General features: G+C 45.6%; 1 protein-coding gene across 1 annotated transcript; it reads right to left on the bottom strand.

Moving 5' to 3' along the window:
• Positions 1-3,681: 3,681 nt before the first annotated feature.
• On the bottom strand, positions 3,682-24,629 carry Toy (paired box 6 protein twin of eyeless). Its single transcript, XM_076375228.1, has 10 exons — positions 24,556-24,629; positions 24,491-24,513; positions 24,114-24,366; positions 23,288-23,468; positions 17,541-17,817; positions 14,617-14,781; positions 13,681-13,763; positions 6,989-7,215; positions 6,217-6,473; positions 3,682-3,953 (listed from the first exon to the last, which is right to left on the bottom strand). Exons 1-10 carry the CDS (start codon positions 24,627-24,629, stop codon positions 3,865-3,867), a joined length of 1,629 nt encoding a protein of 542 aa, XP_076231343.1. The 3' UTR covers positions 3,682-3,864.
• Between the last annotated feature and the right edge of the window lie 344 nt (positions 24,630-24,973).

The following is a 24,973-nucleotide window of genomic DNA, read 5'->3' as shown; positions in this document are numbered from 1 at the left end:
CCAGCATTCTTGTTACAAACTTCCCTCGAAGATTTCGCTCATGACGCGCGAAGCGTACACGTTCAGCAACCAGTGACTCCATTTGGGGAACAACGAGCGTATAACTAGACTCTGGGCGCGTCTTAACACCCTGTCAACGAGAATAGCTCTACTGACTGTTCGTCAGCCAAGGATGGAAGCCATCATTCGCTTTCGGGTTTAAGGGAGAACATCGAATATGGGGACGAAGAGTTGCCTGTGTTTCTGTGTGTGTACGATCTCTATGAACTGGTACGATCGAACGGTATCAGAACATACCGTGTCTGTCTTACCTACATGTATATACAACAGCGTGTCGACGATTCCTCCTAATGTACATTACAGGCTAAGAAGAGTAACAAATTGCTATTTTACAATTCTCTTTATACAGGAAATCGAAGCGTGCTTCGATCGCGAGGGACTGCTCGAGAACATCTGAAAGATGTCACTCTTGGTGAACACCATGAGCTCGGGGATCCACTCGCAGGGAAGCAGCTCCCAGTTCGAAACGACTAACAAGGTAGTCTTTAAAATATGAACGTCAGCGAGACATTCTTATTCTGGACACCCCTGTTCCTCGTGTCCTCTCGACACTTTCTATTCGTATGAAAATCTACGTTGTCTCTTCGAGTTGCCTCGGTTCGCCAACAATGATCGAGTGATCCTGGTCACCAGCTACAGATCGGATTGTCTTAACCTAGAATCGACGCGTGGACCAAAGTGTCTAATCGTCTGTCCGTGGGGATAATGTACATTGCGAACGTGTGCTCGGTCACTCGCTGGACGCGAGGTCAATCGTTGCTCGTTGTGTCCTGAACAAGAGGGAGAGGCCCACTCGAGCGAAGCTCTTCTCGTCGAGGTACACGGACGAGGCTAAGGCTATGAACCCTCGAACCCTTCGCAAAGTCTGCGAGAAAGAGGGTCGACTTTTAACGGGATTACGCGCGCAGTCGCTGTGGAATCCTGCGAGGGTCCATTCGGTGCGGTTGTTTTCGGATATTGTTCGTGGGACGATCCGACGCAATCGGGCGACGTTTTAAACGAGAATTAGACGACAATTCGGGATACCGCGGGAAATTCAACATTTAATTGGTGATTTTTGGGAACTCGTATTTGTGTTTTTAGTGGATGGAGAGTTTCCTTTATTTTTAATTTTCGAGCACTGGATATTTTATTCCATGAAGGGGTATTTATATAATTATTACAAAAATTCTGATACCTCTTCATCCCCTAACTAAACATCCCCTAGAATGTAAGTATTCCATAATTCTTTGTAGAATTATTATGCCTTTGATTTAGCTACTCTTAAACTTTTTTTTGTCTGCCACTGTATTCATCGAATCACTCTGCTAATTCCATATTAATTTCACAGTAAAAGTATAATTTAGTTTGTAGGCAGACAGTAACCCCATCACACCACTTCTATTATAATATAGAAGCCTGAACAAAATAAAAATTCAAATAAATATCCCCTTCCAATAAAACCCCTTCACATTTACCCAGTATCAAAATTTAAAAAAAAATCATATAGCCAACTGCTCGAATTTTATACAAAAAAGCCATCCAAATTCGCGTGATCTCGTTGGCGAAACACTATGTGCTAACAGTCGAGACAAGTATCCGATACTTCGATAAAATTCACTCGGTAAATCTCGGGGCGAGACAGAAGGTCGAGAGTTTGAGAAGTCACGAGGGAAGTTCGATCGCGGCCACTTTCCCCGGGCGAGGAAGGAGCGTTTAAGTGTCTGGCCTGAAGAGCGTTGTCAGCCGACGCCATATCTGCGAGCGAGCGTGATGGCCGGCCTCCGAAAAAAGCCACCCTCCAGCCGACTATCAATCCCAGCGTTCCCTCCCTTACAAAGGCTCCGAGCCACCCCAAAGTCTCGCGAGAATATTTGCAGCAGGAGCCCGCCTCTTGTGTTTTCGAATCCCTCGAAATTTCCTCCCAACGATTCGCAGCTGTTGCATGAAGAAAAATACGCGCACAAGTCGCCTGATAAAACGATGGGGCTGAGAGGAAAATTCGACGAGTCGTCGAGTGATGCGTTGTGGTTAAAAAGGATATACTTTTTCTTTTTAAATAGATAAAAGTATTTAAATAGTAGATCAAATTGGATGATAGTTTTAGAATTTTGGTTTAGAAAATTGTGTCCGAAATCTGTGGATTGTGGAGGATCGTCCAACGAACAACTCGCTGCGTTTATTTGTACATACTGTCGTCAATAGGTGGAGAATATTACCCTGCTTGACCCGGGTCATGCGTATATTCCTACGACCTCTGGAGTAATCGAAGAGTTATTTGTTCTATCATCCTCGACGTATAGCGATCGCGTAGAAATTGACACTGTGATGTCTTTTGGTGCTGAGTCTGTAGATGCGTTTACCTTCGAAGCTGAATCACTCACTTTAACGGATCTTTGCGAAGCTATCCGCAGGACTGTCAGAGGATCACAAGTCGAAAACTATGGTCCCGAATTCTGAACGCTTGTATTCCTGTTTTTGGTCGCTGAAAGCAGCTTCAGCGGCGTCTCTTGATAGAATTTGGCGAGCCTCCAGCTAGGTGGATTAGTGGAGTTAAAATGGTCTCGGAAGCTTATGTTGGCTCCTGTTGCTTTTCTGAATTTTTTGAAAACAGTTTTGTGATGCATTTTAGCTTGTTTCTATATCTATTTCTCTAACATGATCGAATTCAAATATTCAAATTTCCAGAGTTTCAGATCTTCAGTTTTGTATACCTTCAAATTTTTAAATTTTCAAATACTTAAATTTTCAAACTTTCAAACTTTTAAATTATCAAATATTTAAATTTTCGAACTTTCAAATTTTTAAATTTTCAAAGTCAAATTTTTCAAATACTTAAATTTCAAACTCTCCAAATTTCTTAGAGTCTTAGAGGATGCCACAGAAGCTACGTTTCGTACCGAATCCATTACTGCGTGTTTTGTGTTCCATAGATTCGCTTAAAGATCATCGTCACAGTTTTTAATGGTACTTACTAGAGCAGTACAACCTCGTCTGAACGTTTAACGAGCGAGGACTGAGGACTAACAAAAATATCAGAATATCAGTGAATCAGTGCGAACAGACCCATGTGAACTAATATAAAAAAGCCTAAAATATTGCAGTCTTTTTAAAATTCCGATTCAGCAAAACAAATAAACTGAACCTTAACAATCTCCACCTTTCCTACGAACAATCATTAGAGTAAACAGAATCTAAAACCCATCTATCAGTTCCATCGCCAATCAATTCACAAAATTCACTTTCCCTGCTCGTACTGTTCGTCCTCTCTGTTTCCACACACTCATCCTAGGTGCACACTGAACGCAGGATGTCACAGCGCAGTCTTTTATAAAGACCAAGAGGAACAATATGACACCTCATATTATCACCTCCCAGAAAAAGCTTCACTGGCCTCGCAAACGAGATAAAACTCTGCCCTACCCTACGTCACCCTCTACATTCACTGTGCACCAAAACTGCCATTCATTTACGCTCAGTTCCCTACGAACGCACCCTGCTAGCTTCGAGCGCAGTGATCGAGGTCAACGCTTCGTCAAACAACGAGAAACCGCGCGCAATCGAATATCGCGCTGCCGCGAGCTCACCGCGTCGGAGGGATAGAACCTGTTCGAAGAGATTTGATCGGTTGGTTCACTCACTGGTGTCGGAGGTGTGCACGGGAGTAGTTGCAGGCGTGTTCGAGGGCTGATGTTGCGTCGGCTGCGTCGGTATCCCAAGGGACGCGAGCAACGGCCTAGACACCGCGCCAGGGGTGGCTGTCGGTGGCGGCGGGCTCTCCTGGCCTACGAGCAGGCTCGCAGGCGGGAACCCGAAGAGCTGGGATCACTGGAGCCTCGGCCAATAGTTGCCCGTCAGGTCTGGGGTCTGCGATGGGATCTGCACCGGCACCGAGACGCCAGCCGATATCACGCCTGGAACAGACGCGATATGCGATTAGCTTGATTAGGGATCCTTGCTTCGAGCCCCATTCGAAGCTACTGGCTTTGCCAATGTGTTAGTGTTCTTTATTCGCTGCGTTTTGTTTCGATATTTCATGAACTGAGTTAAGAAACGTGATAGGATGTTGTGGAGATGGGGGTTTAAAGGTGGGTTCACACTACATGTTATGTAACAAAGTTATATAACTTTTAAGAAACAGATAAGAGAGATCTTATACATATGTCTCTCTTTTTTGTTTTCTGAAACGTTATATAATTTTGTTACATAACTTAACTGAAAGTCCCTTAAAAGGAGGCGTTCTTTTAATTCGATCTACTTAAGTTCCAACGTGTGTATTCTATTCTGAAGCCTTCAGTTAAGTTCCTCTACTCCCAAATTCCCCAAAACTCTAATTTATATCCTTCGCCCTTAAGATCACAGACTAAGAAACCCACGTCGAAAACCCTCTGCAAGCAGTTTTCCTACCAACACCCCCACTCAGTCCCAAATCCTTCCACCACCAAGCTCCAACCATCCCCTGAAAAACCTCCTCGCCTCCCCATCATCAAGGTTATCATTCACCCGGGAACTGGATCAAGTACAAGTTCCTCGAAAGCGACACATGAAGAGGCAGGTCTCGGTGGCGGAAACGGCGGGACGTCGTCAGAGGCGGCGGCGATAACGAGCGCGGTGAAAGTTCCCCGCGCTCATGCACGTAAAACGATTATGATGGATAAGTTGCGGCTCGTTCCGCACGTAAGAAGCGAGAACGAGGAACAGAGGGAACGGAACGAGCCAGGGAGCAGAGGACACAAGAGGTGGTGAGGAAGGGGGAAAGGAGGAGGGAGGGGAGAGGAGGACAAGAGGAATGCCGCGCGCGTTCCGCAGTATTCCACCATGCTACGGCGTTCCACTCCATTCCTGTAGGTACGCCGCGCACCCCCGTGTTTCCTCCCCTTTGGGTTCGCACGTTATTGAGCGCTCGCCCAGCCGAGGCGAGACCCAACCCATCCACATCCTCTGTTCGCCCCTGTACACCCTGAAGAGAGGAAGAGCCGACGGGACAGAGACGGTGCGAACTGGTTTGAAAGAGAGGGAACTTGGCCGGAGAGATAGGAGAAAAGGGGGAAGAGACAGAGGGAGGGTCGACCCTCCACAGTTTTCGCTAAACGAGAGGGTAGGGGGCCGAGAGGGACAGCGGCGGCGGGAGAAAAGTTGAAGGAAAAAGGAAGGAGTCGAGGGGGTGGAAAGGAGAAAGTGAGAATCGGGAGAATGGAAAATTCAACGCGTCTCCGCCGGGGCGGTGGAAAACCACCGAACATTCCATTCTTCGATTCGGCCCGCCAACGCCACGCGAGATTTCCTTTAAAATCCTTTTACGATTCCACGGACGAACGGCCCACGTGCTCTTCGCTGTCGTGGACAGCCGTCTGACTTTCGACACCACGAGAAGCGGTACAACCCTCGCGGAGAAGTAGTGGGAATTGAGAGGGAAGAGGTTTGAGGTGATCCTCTGCTTTATTTTGCTCGGCAGTTGGATGTGGCGTGTGGAAATACGGCCAGGGGGATGACATGTTCGAGGGAAGTGGTTGATGATGTAAGAGGTTATTCGGTTTAGAAGCGCTGAGAGGAACTTGTATCTTAGGAATCCTTATGAGTAGCAAACTGTGGGTAGATGTCTGTGCTTCAACTATCTTGTTCTACTTCAATGGAAGCTTAGGTGTAAGTGACTAGAAATAGTCTTGAGTTTTCAAAGAAATGCATTGCAAGGCTGATCTAAGTTGAAACATTAACCCCAATTGCAACTTTGAACAGAGTAGCAACCCTGATAAAATTGTAGCTCTAATTCAACTCGATATACTGAACTTTAATCCAAGTTGCAATTCTGTTCCAAACTGCAACTTTGTCCCGAGGTCTCAAACTTTGTTCCACGTTACAACTCCCAAATTGCAACTCTGCTTTATGTTCTAATTCCGTTCCAAGTTACACTTTCGATTCAAGTTGCAACTATAATTTAAATTACATCCCTGAACCAAGATCCAACTTCCAATTTCAAAAACCACAAAACTATTTAAGCATATCTCTATCATTAATTCGCAACAAAATGCTCCTCAACCCAAACCAATCTAAGTACCAGCACCACCTCGACTTCCACTAACTAGTAGCAGCGTATCGGTGCAACAGAGTGGACGGCGCGGTAGTCGGCCTTGAAGATTCAGCAAGAACAAACAAACAATCGTTTAAGCGGAAACTCACCAGTCGCGGTCGAGGTCGTCGGCTGGTAGGGCGCACCACCTGGTCCTGCAGGCTGTCCTCCGGGTGTGGTGGGGGTTCCACCATGAGAGGTTGGTATGCCGCGATGGGGTTGCGAGTGCGCAGCAGTACTGTGTGCGTGGGAGTAAGACTGCGTCAGCGAGTGAAGAGGCTCGTGGAACACGTACGCTGGATAGCCCTCGGCGCGTTGCTGAAGACAGCTTCCACCCATTGACCCGCCCAAGCTGCTTGACATAGAGCTGCAACGAAAAAACGGATCCACATTAGAAGGAATCGTGCCATTCGGCGGAAATACAGATTTTATTCAAATGGTTTTCATCTTTTCGACTGATTTCTGAACTGTATGCTTAGTACTTAGTATAGAATTAAAGTTAAACTGTACTTGAATTACAACCCTGTACTTAAATTACAAATTTGTGTTTTATCTATTGGACTTGAGTTTTTTGAATTTGAATTCCCATTTCAGAGTTTAAATTTAAATTTTTAAATTAGGGTTTAAATTTCTGAACGTTTGAATTTGAATTTTTGAATCTGGCTGTTAAACAAAAAAGTTCCCCGATGAATTTTTACTTTAGTCAGCGCTACTTTGCTATTCAACGTATTCACTGATTTTTATTGCATTCCGTATTGACAGATTCAAATCATCATACATCATTTACGCGAACTCCTCCCTCACGCGAAAGTCCCCCGAAAAGCTGACAGTCGAGTCGCGTATAAGGGTGGCGACAGAAAAAGGCGGCAAAGGGTGAATTACCTGTAAGTGTCTGGCATCGTAGCGATCGGCTGCGGTATCGATGAGTACATCGCGTTGAATCCAGCGTTTAAGGGTAACCGTGGCGTGGCAGGGGTTGCAGCCGGTGGCGCGGTGGTGCTGCTACCCCCGCTGCTGCCTCCGCCGACTACCTGATCGACGGCTGCTCTCCTTTGGTTCCGTAATTTCTCCTCTCGACGCCACTTCGCCCTGCGATTACTGAACCACACCTGCAACCGACGCAATGACGGTGCTTTTGTCACGATAAGGGGCGTCACTCCGCGCGATGTATTCGCATTATCCGCACCTATCCATCCTCTCGCACTCTCTCACGTTCAATTCTCCTTTCCACTCAGCTTCTCTCCTCCATTCTCTCCCCCAGGCCCCTCAACCCTTCCCATTCTCTCATTCTCGCCCTCTTTCTCGTTCGTTCCTTGTCACCGTCCCCCTCGCGTCTTCCCTTCGCCCTTTCCCTCTCTTCCTCCGTGCCCCTAGTTCCTCCCCTTCCATTCATCCACGCAACAGCGTGAAATCTAGATACTTTTTTCTACCCCCGCAGGAAAACCGACGCGCAGCCGAGTTTGCACGAGACTCTCCTGCAGTTTGTTAATTGCGATTGAGCAGTTGTCGGACGGGAAATTGAGTTACCCTCGCTCGGCTATTCCAGCCCTCCCACACGCCCCTCGACGCCCGCCACCCAGCCATCCCACACCACCGCGCGTTCTCGTTTCATAGGATCTTTTCTCTGCTTCGCTCTCGCGCTTTTTCTACACCAGCTCGGCGAGCTGACGCGCGGAAACGCGCACGTTTCGGCGAACGCTCTTTCGCCGCGGGAAGCTTTTCACGAAATGGGCGCCGCTCTTGCATCGGGAGCGCGTTCAAATCCCTGTGACGCTCGTTCCACGGTCTGCTTTGAGCGAAACTGTTGCAACGTTTGACAGCGCTTTTTTGGGACCGCTGAGGCGACTTGTATGGAGATGAGGGTTCGAGGTATGGTTTTTTGTGGAGTGGAATCTTGTTTCTGGGTTGAAAGGGGTGGAAGGTTGTTTTTAAGTAGCTGGGGTGGAATTGAATTGTGAACTAGGTGAGTCATGAACATCTTTGTAATAATTATTTTAGATTCTACTTGGCTGTTTATAATTAATTGTTTATATTCTATGGGGTATGAATTCATATCCCACAAAAATTATTTAAATAAATTTCAAAGGACACAATATAAAGAAATGTATTTCTTTTGCGCGAGATTATTCTAAGGTGAGATTGTCTCGAGTAGAGTAATTTTAAACTGTAATGTTTAAGCTTATATTGTTGCATTTCAATAGCAGAATTATTCCAGAAATATGTCCAGGCTATGCAACAGTATTACGATAAAAGGGATCACTAGAATTGGTTCAGAAATATGTGAGGTTATCCAACAGAATTGTATTAAGAGCGTTTCAGTAGAACTAGTTCAGGAATATGTGCTGGTTAGCCAGTAGAATAGGTCATTCAATATAATGTGTCATTCAGTGGAATAGGTACACTTTAAGCACTGGCATATTAGCGCCAGACTTAGAATAGTAATTACAGAACAACTGCTTATAGATATTTCACTTTAAAAACTTAGATAATACTACACTATTTCGAACTTATACGAGGAACTAGCTCAGGGTTTCTCAACCTTTTTACCTTATGGTTTTCTCTCAAACATTGATCGACTCTATGAACTTCCTTTCCCCTTTTTTACTATCCTTGTTTTTTTCTTGCCCTCATCTTTCCTTTCTTCAGATGGTCCTGGAAATTTATTGTTAGGATTCTTAAGGAGCCATATTACCGTCGTTGAGAGACCCTGGTTTAGCTATTGAAATATCCCGAAAAGAATACTAAGTAAGCAATATTAATTTATTTATCACTAGAGACATAAAATTGTCACACCACAAGGGTTGCCGATGCGAAAACAAACGACAAATGCCACCAAAACCTGTTCCCTCATCGTCAGATTTCTCGCGCGAGACGACTCTAATAACTAGTAGCCTCGAGCGGCAAATCGGAGCTTAAGTTCTTTGTCGCGCTTCCACGAATCTCCTGATTTCGAAGATACCTCTCCGCGATAAGAGGATTCCCTCTCCCCTTCGATATGTCGATTTCCCCTAAACCCCTCGAACACCCGCAGCATAAACCACCCCCGCTCCAGATTACATTGTAATTTTTCCCTTTAATGCGCCCATCTTCTGTCGTCCCTGACAGAAAAGCTCGGCTGGCGGGCAGCAGCAGCGCAATTTTTCCAGGAAAAGAACGGCGGAGGCAAGAATAGGCAGAAAATCAGACTCGTTGTTTCGTAATTCAACGGGTCAATTGTTCGACTCATTTACAGAAGGAAATATTGCAACGAACGATCTCGTTTTCCCGCTTTATGACCCGAGTGCGCTTTATTAATGGCCAACAATCGCCACGTCGGCTGTTTCGACCCCGCGAATAACGCTTAACGCTCTCGCCCGGCGATAATGAGAATAACGATAGAAAAATTCGATGGCCGACGCAACTTTTTCAATTACCATTCGCTAACAATGCGCCAGAGAATCGTGCAGCTATACGGTGATGCATTAATGTTTATTCCGCGCGGCCCGATTCTACCCCTAATTTGCGCCACGCTCGTTCGCGTTATTGGCGAAAACGTGAAAATACGATTAATAGGACAAGAGAGATATTATGGAACAGGGAACAGCGTTTATTCGCTATGAACTCACGATTCGACGAAAAGAAGGAATTTGGCGAGAATGGGGAATATTTTTCTATGGCCAATTTACGCGTGAAACTGAAGCTAAAATAGAGGCTCTGTAGTTATTCACTATGGATTTGCAATTGGATAAAAGAGGTGACTCTAGGGAGCTCAAGAAGCAGAATTTTTTAAGCTAACTTACGTGCTGAAGACTTGGAAATATAGTAGCTACTCGCTATAGACCCTAAATCTTATAGCATCTACTTACTCTAAATACTAATTTTTATCGATACAAAAGCCTGCTTGAAATTCAAAAAATATCTACATTTTTGAACTATTATAATCTATCCTAGCGTCGCCTCGAAATTATTCGACGAAGTGAAAGGACCAAGGACGAGTTTACAAGAAGAATGTAGACGCTATAGCGTTCAACGAAATTTGAAATTATTCCCCACACGGGGAAACTTGATCTTGAACGGTGCACACCCGGACGGCCTTCGATCGAATCAAAAAATAAATTTCATCTTGCCTGGCGACGTAGCAAATCGTGTTCTATCACCCCACCGGCGAATATCCACCATTCGCAAGCCCGCAGAGCGTTGGCTCCTTTCGCCCAATACCGTCGTTCCTCGTAAACTCGTCCTACCGCGTCCCGAAAACTCGTTTGAATCGATCCATTCGGAATTCCACGAACCCGGCTACACTCCCGCGCCGTTCCCTCTCGGGCGGACGTACCTTCTCCACTTTGATTGGCAATGTTTAGAAGATGGCGTCGCATGCGAATTTTAAGAAGATCGACCCATGAGGGGACTCTGTCTTCAGAACCCTTGCTACACAATGGAAGAGTTTCGTCAAGTTTTTACTTAAGGGATTTCTGCTGCTTTTTTTCTTTTTTCTTCTTTCCTTAGGGTTGATTGGGAAAACGTGATTTGGAGTAGGATGAACTATTTGAATATTTGAGTGTAGAGACTTATACCTTGTTTAGATATTTTTGGGGAAATTGTTTTGAGGAGGCTTTGAGGATTTTTGAATTTTAAGAAAAATGTGATGAGATTTGAGAACACTAATAGAATTAGCTACGATTGAAAATATATTCTGTAGAAGTAGGGGGATTAATGAATTTGGAGGTTTTTAGGGTCAGGTGATCCTGTAGGGTCAGTTTAGAGTGTCTTAAAAATCGAAAATGGGAAAACTTATAGACTTCTCCATTTTGAAAACATTGCCAGACTTAAGAAAGATGTTACCTGAATTTGAAGGATGAAAAACTCATTTTATCTTGAACTACGAAGCTATTAAAAGATATGGCAAAAGAATCTTCCTAACTGCGCTTTTCAGAAAGTATCCCCGAGGTTCTACAGTTCCAAGATAATACCGTCGGATTTGAAGGAAAAACAGTACTGGAGAAATGGGAAAACTTCCATGGCTTCGAATCATATTGTCTGACCAAAAGTAGAAACGTTCCTCATGGCAAGAATTCTTACCTTACTCTGACCCTACTCCTTCAAGATACTAATTCAAAACGTATCTTCGAAATGGAAGTGAAAAGACTCAGGAAGTAGGAAGAGATTTGTCACTGGAAATGTCAACTGGCCAGATCTTGAAAGCTTTCGAGACTTTTCTAAGTCACTGAAATTGGAGAAAACTCTGATGAAACTCCAAGGAACTCCAAGGAACTCCCAGCAACTTCAAGAAACTCCAACGAATTCTAAGGAAATCCAGAGAACCCCAGAAAGCTCTAGGGAACTCTAGAATTCAGTATATCTAGAGTATAGTACAGTAGTACAATACTATACTACTACACTGTACTAGTACAGTATATCTAGAATAACTAATTCGCCCCAAGAAAAGAGAAGAAATTCAGTGGTGACAGAAATCTGAACGATCTCGCTCCAAAAACACACGAAACCCCCAAATCCACGTCCTCAAGAGACATTTCCCAGATCCTAGGACCCATCATCAGAAATCCCCCAATAAAGAAGTACGCCAAGCCAGCTACAACCAGCAGATTTTTCAAAGGATCGCTCCGAGTCGACAGGACCCGCCAACGCTCGCGTGTCTCCGACACATCGGCCATCGCGCACATGGGGTCTCGCGTCCATCGGCCATGGATGATAATCGGGGCCGGCGGTGTAGACGCGCGGCGTGGCGGAACTTGTGCGAGTATCCAAGGCATAGGTGGAAAAGCGAGGAACAACCAATCAGAGGGCAACCTCCCTGGGGACGCGACGTTGCCATGGTTGCGTTCGAACCCTCTTAGGCCGTCTGCCGGATCCCTCACGGTTCCATGGCACGCCGTGGCGTCGAGCACCGTGCCCGTGGCTGTGGGTCCACGCCACGCCATGTCCTGCCACGCCACGCTCCGCTTTGCCCATTGCTCTCTACCTCGGTCCGTGTCTACCCCGTCCCGTTCGTTTCTCCTTCCTCCGCAACCGTTTGTTGTTCGCTCGTCCGACGACGGCCGAGAGTCCGGCGGTAGAATAATTCCTTTCACCCCCTTCACCCTCTTTGCCTCTCTCCGTTCCCCTTTCTCTATTTACCTCTTCTTTCTTTCCCTCTCTCTCTACACCCCCTTTCTCTTGCTCCCTCACCCTTCTTTCCTCTCGACCTCCCTCTCTCTATTCCTCTTTCTCTCTATCACACAAACACACACACACTCTCTCTCTCTTTCCATCTCTCTCTCTTCTCTCTTCTCTCTCTCTCTCTCTCTCTCTCTCTCTCTCTCTCTCTCTCTCTCTCTCTCTCTCTCTCTCTCTCTCTCTCTCTCTCTCGCTGCCTTTACCTCTCGCACCGGCACTCCCGGTTTCCTGCACTTAGCAAGATCAATACCAGCCAACGAGGCTTGAAAACATGCGTCAACATGGTCTTGCACTGTTTGTACGTCCACATAACGCTCAGCGCCCGGTTACTACCACCGACGCGAAAACCCGCCGGCCACTTCACCACCCCCAATCGTCGGGCCAGGTGAGGGAGAGAGGGGGAGGTGGGGGGCTGGTGGATAGGCAAGAGGGTCGAGCAGGATTGAGCCAGCGGCACCGCGCGGCCAAACAATGTTCGATAAGGCTGCGTACATATTAGTTCGTATAACCGTGGCTCGCCCCACGGCTCGAGCAACGGATTTGATATTAATTAATTGCGATACACTGCGTCAGAGGTAATGGGAAATAACGATGGATATGCGTTTCCTGGTGGCTTGGAGATTGATGAGGTGTCTTTGAAAAAGGGTTGGGGAGGATGAAGAGAGTTGAAGGAGATAGATTTTTGCTGTTTTTGGGAATAGAGGTTTGGCTGTAAGGCGTTGCATCAGCTTTGTTTTGTTCTATTTCTAGAATCAATATCACTTAAATCTTCGATAAGAGCCAAGTGAAGGTGAATTATTACGAAAGTGAATCTCAGAACCTCTACAAAAGCTCGTCAGAGAATTCTATACCTATATATACAAACTACCTGAAATTTTTCTGCTATTTATTTAAAAAGAAAAAACGATTAAAAAGTCAAAAGTAAATACAAACGCGTCCTCAAAAAGTGCCCTCATAAAATAATCCCCATCCCGTTGCAGTTAATCACAGAGCACCGAACCCGACACGTCTCTAAATCGCGCAAAGACGCGACACGCAAATGAAAGAAGAGCTCAGAGAGAAAGAGGCAAAATCCCGCAGGTTCGTCGGAGACTCGTCTTCGGAGGCGTTTAACACGTAAACCCGCGCGTGGTGGTCCGCGCATTTAAAGCTTTTAATGAAAGGGCGTCGTCGCACTTGGCAGTCGGCCTCTTCAAAGGGGCGGTCAGAAAACGAGAAGACGTCGCGGGTGGAAAGCGAGGAGACGGACGCGAAAACGGGGAAAGCGAGGGCTGGAAAGTCTGAGGACGAGAAGAAGACAGAGACGGTGGCAGGGATGGGAAGAGAAGCAGAGAGTGACAGAGAGAGAGAGAGAAAGAGGAGTAGGTGGAGCGAACAAGAAAGAGGAGAAGCACACGCCGCATTCGCACATTCACACTCACCTGGATACGTGCCTCAGGCAATCCAATCTTCTCGGCGAGACGCTCCCGTGCAAACACGTCCGGGTAATGTGTCCGCTCGAATTCTAAAACGAAACCAGTTTGCAACAAGTGCTCGTTATTAAACGTCGCCTCTCACTACTTCCGCGGATTTCGCTCTGTTCGCGGGACTCGCGACACCGCCGCCACGGGCACAACCGTTGCACGATATTAATCGTGCATAATTTCGTATCAGCCGCGAGACAAGATTAAAGGGATAATTATATCGACGATACTCGAAATCGTTCCTGGCCGACTTGAATGGCCGCGGATCCAATTAGAGCTGTTGCAAGCCCGTTCGAACGACGGAGCGCGGAGCGCTACTGTGCTTGGGGAAGCTCGGTGTATCTGCACGGAGAGTGTGTAGTAATTTATGTACTTTGTGTCGTTTGAATTTACTGGGTATTCGTGAGTTAGTAGTATGGGTATTGAATAAGGGATACTGTGGGGAAAAAGGTAGGCAGACAGAAGGGGCTGGTTTTTGTTGGATTCTGATATAGTGAAGAGATACCAAGTGCAATGGGTTTAGTGTAAGTGTGCTTTATTGTTTCATGGGTTAGTATTAGTTAAATGGAAATGGGTACTTGTTGGTAGAGTGGGGTGTACATATGTCTACTTCTGTTGCTATCGGGTATACAAATTAATAGATTAACCCTTCCGTGGCTAGTGGGATGTATATGTATGTACATACATCCTATTTTTTCTGCTATTGTATCTAGAGTGAGGCTGGAAGCCTAGTTAACAAAAAAAATATGCATAGAAGATACTCGAAAAAATCAGTCAGTCACGAAAGGGTTAACCAGGTGCAAAGAATAACTATCACAGAATACTATTTTCAAAAATATCTATAGACTACAAACAAAAATAGAAAACTATTTAAGGAAGAGACAAAAAGCTAACCTTTCTCGAGGCTGTCGATTTGTTCATTAGAAAAGGACGTTCGGTTGCGCTGCAACTTCCGCTTTAGCCTCAACCTAACTTGCGAATCTTCGTCACCAGAAGAATTGTGCTCGGAGTTGCCATCCGACGTGGTTTCTTGCTGATGCGAGAGTAAGGACCCAGTATCTGAAAATGCAATTGATAAACCTTTCGTTTATTATTATTATTAATACTGTTACTTCTTTATTATAAGTACTTGAAACCTATTAGATCAGAATTCTTATTATCAGAATTCTCAGAATCTTTCAATTCTCACATTCCCTAAGTCCGATACTGATTTCCCTTCCCAAATTTACATCCACTAAATACTCCATCCCGAGAACAGAAACATCAACCACTAAAACACTACAAGTAAGAGACTGATCTCTACTGACTCAATCGAAAACTTGCTACCCTTTTGAAGAAGTTTATGTACACCTATACACAGTGTCGCCAATTGATCACATAACGCATCGACGTTCAGACTATATAGAGGTACTAAATTAGAAGCACTGAAAGGTCCACCTACGCAGGAAGCGAAGGTCCAGTGCGCATGGCCTTGAAGGTATCCTCCACTAGGTCAATCTTCCACGAGAGAAAGCGACAGTTGATGGCCCAGCGTGCGAAGACATTTTCGAAAAAGCCGTGACACTTTTGGGCGCAGAGGAAAGCCGGTGAATGGGCAGACACTTAGGAGCAAAGGTGCACGAGAAAGCGAGAGAGAGTCGCATAGCCGTCGTGAGCTCCCGGTGAGCCGCGATTACTTTCCGCCTCCGCGCACCGAACCCTCGCCTCTTTCCATCCCTCCCGATACCTTCCTGCCATTTCCCTTTCCCTCTGCTCCCGTGTCCGTCCCTCCGTACGCTACGCGTACCTATATATTCGCCCTTACGCCCTGTGTATATATGTACAAGGAATACATATGTATTCCCAGCCGTGCCTATATATCGTCCGCTCGTCAGCTGCTCGCTTTCTCGTTCGCTCATCTCTCGCGCATCGCGCACACCCTCCACCGCCTCCTCCGCCGTCAACCCTACGAAATCTCTCCCCTCCCCTGCACCCTTCGACCTCCTCGTACCCTTCTGGCAATTCGAAATACCGCCACCCTCGAACGTACACTCTGCCCGCTGCGTCCCTCGCGCGCCTACCACCGAAATCACCCCCAGAATATTCGCCCCTTTTCTCTCCTCGCGAACAGCCCTCCCGACGCGTAACGACCGTCGATTTTGGGATAGTCTGTCGCTGGACCGATCGTTGGCTTTAATTTTCTAGGTGACGACGCATCGCCACTGGGGAAAGAAATGGGGGTGGGTGCTGAATATGCGGAGGCCCTTGACTGAGTGATCAGAGGATGGTTTTAATATCTGGACTCTAGGGTTGCAGAGCCTGAGTGTGTTAAGTCTACTTGTCTTTTGGGTGATAAGTCACTCGAAGATAGTTTAAGAGTAAGACCTTCAATTGAATTAAGAGTAAAGGTAGCTGGAAGACCTTTTCCTTTCCCTGTAGCAATGAGTCTGTATTTACGAAATCGATCGTTCTAGTTGTATCATTCCATGGCATGCAAATATTTTCCACGTGGTTCTCGAAGTTCAAACGACACACCTCGAGATATTCACTATTCTACAAATTTAATCTGCTTTCGTCTACTCAGTCTAATTTCACTAATCAGCTTATCGACCGCGGTCACGTTCACAATTGTCATCCACGGAGCGATTTCAGATTTCAGAATCCAGACCACAGATCCGCCGTGATCCTGTTATAGAAGATATTTCGATTCAACACCAGCAGGTATACCTTCGCATAATATAAACTACCCCCTCTACCAGTCGACGCACAGGATGAAATTAAAGCGTCACAATGCGGAGAGGTTCGCAGAAGGCTCTCGTAAGAACGTGGGCGAGGGTGTCGCGCGTACAGGCAGATTATAATACCTCGAGGGTGCTCTCTTGACTTCTACCTTCCTTCGACCATTGTGCCTCTCCTACTCGGGAAGAAGTGGATCAACTATTGAGCCTGGATGCCTCTACGGCGTTTGTGTCTGCTTGTATAGCTTCTCGACCGCGTGAAAGGCGAAAGAACCCCTGGAGTACGTGCTCCCAACAGTTATCGTCCCGTCAACGCAGTTTACCAATGACAAATTGCGACTACCCCACCCCCTTTGCTGTATGGACTCTATTATCGCTTGTACTGTACTCGATGGCTCACTTGACAGAATGGGAACAAGGGAACAACTTTTCTGGGCTAATAATAATGTTAAGCGGAGGCTTTGAATTTGGAAGCATTATGGATTGGACTTCTTAGAAAATTTATGGATTTAGATATAATAGATCTAAGTGGATAGCGTTACTCTTATTGGTAAGGGGAATAATTGACAATCTGAGTACCAAAGGTTGGAAGTAATTATGACTCGAGTGACCAAGGTTCTTTGGTTCCATAGGGATAATAGAAATTCCTTTTGTCTAGAAGGAAAACTCATTTGAGCTATCAGTAAACCTTAACTACTATTAATTCCAAGTTCACCTATTCTCAAATCAATCCTACTATCAATAAAACTACTACTCTCTAGAAAGCAGAAATCGCTCATTTTAAAAGAACTCTAATAAAACACTAGTAACAAAAATAGAATAGATTACACACTACTGTTAAGAGGATTAATAACTTGCACTTTTTAATGCATTTGTGGGCATTTTTGAGAAACTTCAATGTGCAAGAAAGTCCAAAATCCATAAGATATGAAAAGATATAAAAGTTACTGAAAAATAAGTAGACTTTATAATATTTGAAAGTTGAGTTTTTAAATTCCAGGTTTCAAAAATTAAGACGAGTCTTCAATCGGGTTTCACTTCTCTAATTTCATGTACGAAAATAGGAATTACTCTAGCGATTAGCATAGAACCAGGACTCACCACTTCGTTTCAGCAGGGAATCGTCGCGACCATGAAGCTGGCTGCCCGGTAGCAACGACTGGCCAGAGCCGGGGGTCGCTGCAGTTGGAATTCCAGTGGCCAGGGGATGATGAGAGGGCGTTGCGGAATACCATGCCGGTGGCCAACCTGCAGCCTGGCCATTGAACATTCGAAGCTTATCGTAGACACTCTCGGCACCCTGATGCGCCTGCACTGCCGCCGCCTGTTGCTCCTTCTGGGAGGCCAGGTTCCTCAGCACCCTGTTGATGGACGACACCTGCGGACACAGTAGCCTGTTAGTTGGAAGATGAACTGGATGATACTGTGTTAAGGATGAGTTTTAGCGTTACTTGGGGGATCAGTCTCAATAGGAAAAATTATCGTAGTGTTTTAAATGGGAGGGCTAAGAAAGTGGAGAAAGAGAATTAGGACAGGATTAGGAATATCGATAGGATAATATATGTGGTACACAGTACCCATGTACTGTGTTAGTCAAGGGTTCCCTATAGACTACTAATTGTAATAGTTTCACTGAATAAATTTCTTTAAATGAACCTTAAGATGACTACCTAACTGTATCTAAAATACCATGATTTTTACCAACATTTCCTATCACAGCTCAAAAAGGTCCTCCAACCCCCATTTAAGCTACTCCCCGACACCCCGAACAATTCCGCCAACATTTACACGGATCAACGCTGGTCCGTGTAACAGCAGATCTGTTATTTACCGAAGCATCAGAAATAACGTCCAATAAATTGCAATGTTTATCGCGAATCCCGGTCCATATCCTCCGCAACGATAATCCCCGTGTTACACCCGAACACGGTCGAGCGTTTAATCGATTACGGTAAATTTCGACGGTGATTCGCGCTTAATTAAGAGCACAGAAGCGTAGAAAAACCATGATTCGAAGTGCACCGAGCGTTTGTCACAGATTTCGAAAAATTTTCGCGAGCATCATCCTACGACAATCGTATTTCCACGGTAGCAGCGGTCTCAGGCCCACCACCCTCTGTTACCTCTCTTCCTATCTCGACCTTCGCGTTCAGGGATCGAGGCGCCAGATGAAAGGACACCGCCATCCAATTATTATTACATAAAACGGTTTCCATGGCTCTTCGCTCCCCCTAACCAGCGGCGGCGGCAGCCACGGTCTTCTTCACCTTGTACCGCGACCGAACCACTGGCCAACTCCAAAGTTATAACGAGCCACAGGGGCGAGCCTTGCGCTCTCGACTCGCGCGCATAATAGTCTCGGTGTTCTACGCGCGGTCGCCGTCCCTCGACCCCGTCCACCCTCGCGCAGTGCGAGTCGAACGTAGGCCGAGCCGCAGAGCACTCCCATGGAGGATATCGAGCGAGGCTTCTTAATTACGGGCCTCTCGCTGAAAGGTTCGACTAGAGAGGTGGCACGAGCGCAAGAGTCCATTTCTCTCTCGCTTCGACCCTCTCCCTCTGTCTGCCTCTCTCGCGTGGCTCGACTTAAGACCGACAAGGGATAATGGGTGTATGCCCGTGTCGGGTGCCAAACGACGTTGTTTGCGTCGAGTGCCTGCGTGCGCCTGGGTCCAGGTCAACAGCGCACGAGAGGGCCCCCGCGTTATTACGCCGAATGAAAGCCGATAAATTCAATCGCGCTTTTTGTTTGCCGCGATCTTGATGGGATCGGCTGCGCGACGTGGGGTTGGATCGAGTAACGCTTTGGAATAAGCGGAACGCGCTGTCGAGCTTCAATGGCTACTGAGGCCTCTGTTTGGGGTCGAAGGCGTTTCAGGTGGCTTTGTTACCAGTGGGGATTGTAATTGTTGAGGATTGTTAGAGACTGATCGTGATTGCATGAATCTGAGGGTGGGAGGCTGTGGGCGAGGATTCCTGGCAGGTGGGAAAGGGTTTTTGAGCTGGGTTTTGGCGAAATTAGCAGGGACTTACATGTGAAAGTTATAATCGGATTTGGGATTTGAGAAGCAACAGTAATGTACAGAGTAAATTGGAATTATAGTGAAAATTTCGAATTTTAGGTAGATTTCAAATATTTTATTTAAAAAATTTTTGAATACTTCAATTTTTCAAATTTAAAAATTTGAATGTTTGAATATTTAAATATTTAAATATTTAATCTGTTGAGTATTCAAATATTTAAATTTTTAACTTTTCAAATATTTGAATTTCTCGTACATTTAAATACTCAAATATTACCTACATGTTCTATTACTAAGATATTTAATTACACAAGGTTTCATATATTTCAGTATTGAAGTATTCAAATTTTTAAATATGATGCAGGATTACTAAAATCTGAATACAAGAAATCACTAATTAACATACCTCTAAAACCTGCATTTCTGAAATCTCATAACAAGATATCAAATATTTACACAAATTAACATACTTCTCCAACCACAACCAACGAATGAAACTTAAGCAGACATATTTCACCCCCTGAACGCACCTACAACCCTCCTCTCCAAATATTTCACAACATTCACAGTCTACTCCGAAGGAATAAACAAAAGCCAAACTCTGAAACCTCTGATCCACCTTAATCCCAAATCGTCTCGTCCCATCAATCTCCAACTCCCGTTCCTCCTATAATCGGCATCGAAACTCGAACAAGGCGAATCTTCCCCGAATACCTCACAGTATCTCAGCCCATCGAAGTCGAGAAGTGGAAACAACACTCTCATCGAATATTCCAACCGACGACACCGCGACTTCCTAACCGCTGCCTGTATGTGTACACGTGACGCAGCAGTTCCCCGAATCGGGTAGTTGCGCGAACAGTTCCAAACAAACGTGGATCGAGGCACGATTTCCTTAACTGGAATCAATCGAACGTGGGCGGGGGGATCGGAAAGTTCGTATCGCAAGATTCGTCTCAATCCTGCGGAATAATGGGAACGGGTACGGGGGATGGGTCGGGAGGGGAAGGGACGTTTCCAGACTAACTGCATAGAGCCTAGCTGCTTTCCATCATCGAACCAAGCAACCTGGCCTGTTCTATGCTCCGCTCCACTCGGCTCTCGCCGCACAACAGCCGCAGAGCACCGATGCAGACCATTACACGCGCGACCGGACACGAATAATTGTGCAACACGCTTAACTGATCCCATTCACCCTGATTCTACCCGCTTCCATCCGCCCGTTGCCGACTAACCCCCGTCGCACCCCATTGCCGGCACGATACGTACCCGCCGCAACAGCCCAACGCTACCCACCTCCTACCATCATCGTCACTGCTGTCATTACCGTGAACGTTGCAGGGCCGAGGGAATCGTCAGTGACGAACGGATCGAAGACACCGAGACGATCTGCTTACGAGAGAGAATACCGCCCTTTCGTCCCCCACCGAGTGAATGTAGACTCAGGAAATTAACCCTGGAGGATGGAACTCTGAGGGGCGGTGGCTGAGTCAATCCTTGCTGAACTTTCGTTTCACGGGGTCTCTGGGTTACCCTTCAGAGGTTCGTTTTTAGTTGATTTTGTTGCCAGAGTTTGTAACTGGCTTTCGAGGAGAGGGAAGGGTGGGCTTTTGGAGGAAGATGAGGTGGTGATGATGAAGCGTGGGGTAGGCTGATGTTTTAGGTGTGTCGGGGGTGACTGAGAGGAGATATGGATGTTAGAGGTTAAATGGTTGGGGGAAATGTCTGTACTGTTTATGAGATACATTTTTTAGCTAATAAATGTTGTAATATCCAAAACTGTATAATCTTGAAATTTTTAAATACACAAATGTTCAAATGTTCAAATGTTCAAATTCTCAAATATTCAAATTCTCAAAGTTAGGTATTAGGATTAACGACATCAAGACTGTGACTTACCACATTATTTCAGAGTTAAATACGATAACTGATAACTCGACCATCTCTAACATACCAGCTTGATACTATAGAAGTTCCATTTTCAATGAATACTCTGACTCCAAAAGCACACAAAACAACCACTTCCTTATCATCTACTCTAGTCTATATAAATTAGCCACCAAAGCGTTATCAAACTATCCTCGCTTTTTACAATTCCTTACATTCACCACCAATCCCTACTACATCCATCACAACAATTTCCAACCGACTCGATAGCTCGCGAAAACCGATCGACCGATCTAGAACCCAGACAATCAAGTCTACAATTCAACCTAGACTCCAGACCATATCCCGCTCTCTGTTCGAACCCACATACAATCCTATCGGGATCCTCTTTGTCATCGCCAATGCAGGACGATCATTATAACGATTCCGACTTAAAAGCTGAAACGTTTCGATCGATGTCTCTCCTCTGAAGGACAGCTATCGATAGAGTCCGCGTCCGTGTGCGCGCAGGCTGATTGATCACCCTCGTCCCTCTGCCAGCCTCGTCCCTCTGTCCCCAGCAGAGAGAGAACGCACAAAAGCGAGTGGTTCCTCGACGAGCCAGCCGATAACGACTCGTACGCGTGCCATCCCCTTCGGTATTCCTGACAGACACCCTGTGTCGATCCCATTGGCGGCGAGACGGCGAAGGAGCCAACAGAGATCTGGCCCGCGACCTTTTCGGAATGTTCCTCCGTGGATCGAACACGGGGGGTGACCAGAGGAGTGGGTCGACGCTGGCAAGGGGTGGAAAGGATGTTTGGAAGACGGACGTTCGGTCGGGAGAGGATTCTTTGGGATCGCAGAGGGGCGATCGTCGAGGGTGGACAATACACCGAGGTCCGCGTAATGGACCGATTACCCCTCCCAGGCGATCGTATTGACGAGACTTTGATTAGGGTCGAGTGGCCAGATCCGACGGGTAAGTACCGACAGGGCGCGCACCCTGATAAACCGCCGCCACGTACAAAGCGACCGTGTCCGGCGAACGAGCATCCCTAACGCTGCTACTGGACCAGGAACGATGCTCACTGGCTGGTGTCGGCTCCTGTGGAGTCATTGCGCTTTTCTGTCGTTCGGGGTTCGATCATTTGCTGATTGCGTGTGGGAGACATGGGTGATGGGATCGACTAGAAAGGAATTGGGAGGGAAGGATACGAAGTGGAAAGAGGAGAATAGAAAAGAATCTACAGTTGGGGGTAGTTAAATTTCGTTCTGGGTCTACTATTGTTTAGAATAGGTAATTATGGGGAACTGAATGAGGGAAGTCGAATGCATTTCTGAGACAAGAAGAGAAAGTAGGAAGAGTAGAATATTGTGTTCTGAACAGTAGTAGAAGTGAGTCTATGAACTCAGACGTGCCAAATTGTAGACATGTTCTACTGTTTTTTGAAGAACAGTAGAAACAAGTTTCAGCCTAACTAACTAATCAACTCTAGTATAAACTTTCTTTACTCTTCTTAGGTCGAAGTCAAGTGCAGATTTAGAGTAGAGCAGAGTAGGTCTACTCTCCTTAGGTCTAACTCGAGTGTAGATCTAGAATAGAGTAGATTTACTCTTCCTAGGCTTAACTCAAGTGTAGACCTAGTGTAGAGTAGATCTACACTTGAGTTCGTTGAACTGAGACCTAGTTCTAATATTATTCAGGACACAGTAGAATAAGTCTACAATTAAGCAGACCTGCGCTCACAGACTTCGTTCTGCTATTGCTCAAAATACGATATACGACTATCATAGAAATATTTGAAATATTTAAGAGTCATATATCTAAATATCTTTTACGATAAGATTACAAGTCTAACTAAGAAATGTTTCTCTCTACTATAGACTTCTTTAGATCGAAACTCATCTATGCCAATAGTCTAGCGTTCTACACTTTAAGTAACAGTTGGTACTTACGCTTGGTATGTTGTCGTTATTGCAAACACCTTCCTGCAAGAGTCGATCGCGAATCTCCCAGGCGAAAATCGACGGACACTCCCGTTTGTAGTCGGCGATTTTGTTAACCACCGGCGTGGTTGCTACGCGCGGCTTGCTGCCTCCAATTGCACGCGGCTTTATCGAACCGGTCTCGTAGTACCTGAAAAGACAAACCAGTTTCCTTCGTTGACAGACGTCGATACGATTGGCTGAAGCTGTTTCTTGCATTTCAGATTGTGGACCAGGTGGCTGGCGATTATGATTAGTTGCACATAAAGAAATGAATAACAGCTCAATATTTCTTCTGCAAAGTTCTGGTATCTACCGATACACTGGCAAGAGAACCACTCAATTTTTGTTTCTTTCCAATTTTGTAAGCACTTTTGACATTTTTAAGGGTTATAGTCCAAGAGCTCCTGTTGCTATCCGTGAAATATTAGGCGTAGGTATTCAAGTGTTATAAATACTTAAATAATCAAATTTATAGAAGAGACTATAGTAATGGTATACATATCTGCTTAAAATAGTATTAATGCCAGTGAATCTCAATTTTGGAGGTATGACCATCAAAAATTGTTCGGTGTCTACATTTTAAATTTAATTATAAGCAACAGAGATCTATACAAATACTTATTTATCATGACATAAAGAGAGCAATGAAAAAATAAAAATAAAATAATACTTCAGGACACAAAGAGTTCAAATCATTTCCAAATAAGTCGAGTGCTTCCCCTAAGAAAAAAATGCAATCTAAATCATGAAGTACCACAGCATCATTTATGAACCTCCATTAATAATAACTAACCTGCCAAGGATCTTGGACACGCATCCGTTGCTGACTTGCAGTATGCGCGAGATGTCGCAGGGCCTAGCACCACTGTGGGCCAGTTCGACGATCTTCTGCCTTGTAGAGTCTGGCAATGGTCGGCCATTGACGTAAACACCGCCAAGCTGGTTAACCCCGCTGTGTCCTGCAGCCGAGCACCCAAATATTGAGTTCTGTCCGACCATAGAACCCCCTCCAATACCCGCACCACCCCCGTGCATCAAGTCCTCCTCTGTGAATCAAAACGCGCGCAACGTGTATTCTGTCACTTAGCCAGGGTGTCTGGTTGGCCAAATAGTGGCCGTACGTGACCTTATTAGCTTAATTGCGCCCTATTGGGCGTGTGCTATTCAGACTGCGCTCTGATGCGATCGTAAACCTACTTCGAAGATTATACTCGAGGCATAGACTACTTGGCTACTCGAGATTGTCTAAGCAACCAATTCTACCTCCACCACTTTGCTTAGGCATCCCTCTGCAACGTTCCTCAGCCATTTTTCCACTCTATCAGAGTGTTTGAGGAGGGGATGTATTGATATAGTGGGGAAAATGAAGATGGTTTTTATGCTAGAGGGTAGGGAAATGCATGAGTGTTCAATTATCTGCCTCGAGTATAAGATTCTATCTTAATTCTAGTATGTCGACTAACCCATCTGATTTGATATCGTTTCTAGGTCTCTTTAGAGCAAGTTTTGATATTGGTCAAGCGATCGTTGTATCAGAGGAGTTAGCAGAACTGCGGACTCCACGTGTCGAGGATTAACCCCTTTCGTATCTACTAACTTATCTTATTAACAATTTTCGGTATCTTAGAAGTCCTATCACGAACTTAGCTATTG

This window comes from Calliopsis andreniformis, chromosome 3 (assembly GCF_051401765.1).
Source record: "Calliopsis andreniformis isolate RMS-2024a chromosome 3, iyCalAndr_principal, whole genome shotgun sequence".
NCBI classification, from domain to species: Eukaryota; Metazoa; Arthropoda; class Insecta; order Hymenoptera; family Andrenidae; genus Calliopsis; species Calliopsis andreniformis.
Note: the sequence above shows the minus strand (reverse complement) of the source record. Positions and strands in the feature narration are given on the sequence as shown.

Bases quoted from the DNA above. Each gene is read 5' to 3' on its own strand.
- Toy (XM_076375228.1), bottom strand. From the start codon at position 24,629: ATGGCTGAGGAACGTTGCAGAGGGATGCCTAAGCAAAGTGGTGGAGGT. The intron at 23,469-24,113 runs GTTAGTTATTAT...TTGTCTTTTCAG, and splicing joins GTGTCCAAGATCCTTGGCAG to GTACTACGAGACCGGTTCGA. The intron at 6,474-6,988 runs GTAATTCACCCT...TTTTCGTTGCAG, and splicing joins ACGATGCCAGACACTTACAG to CTCTATGTCAAGCAGCTTGG.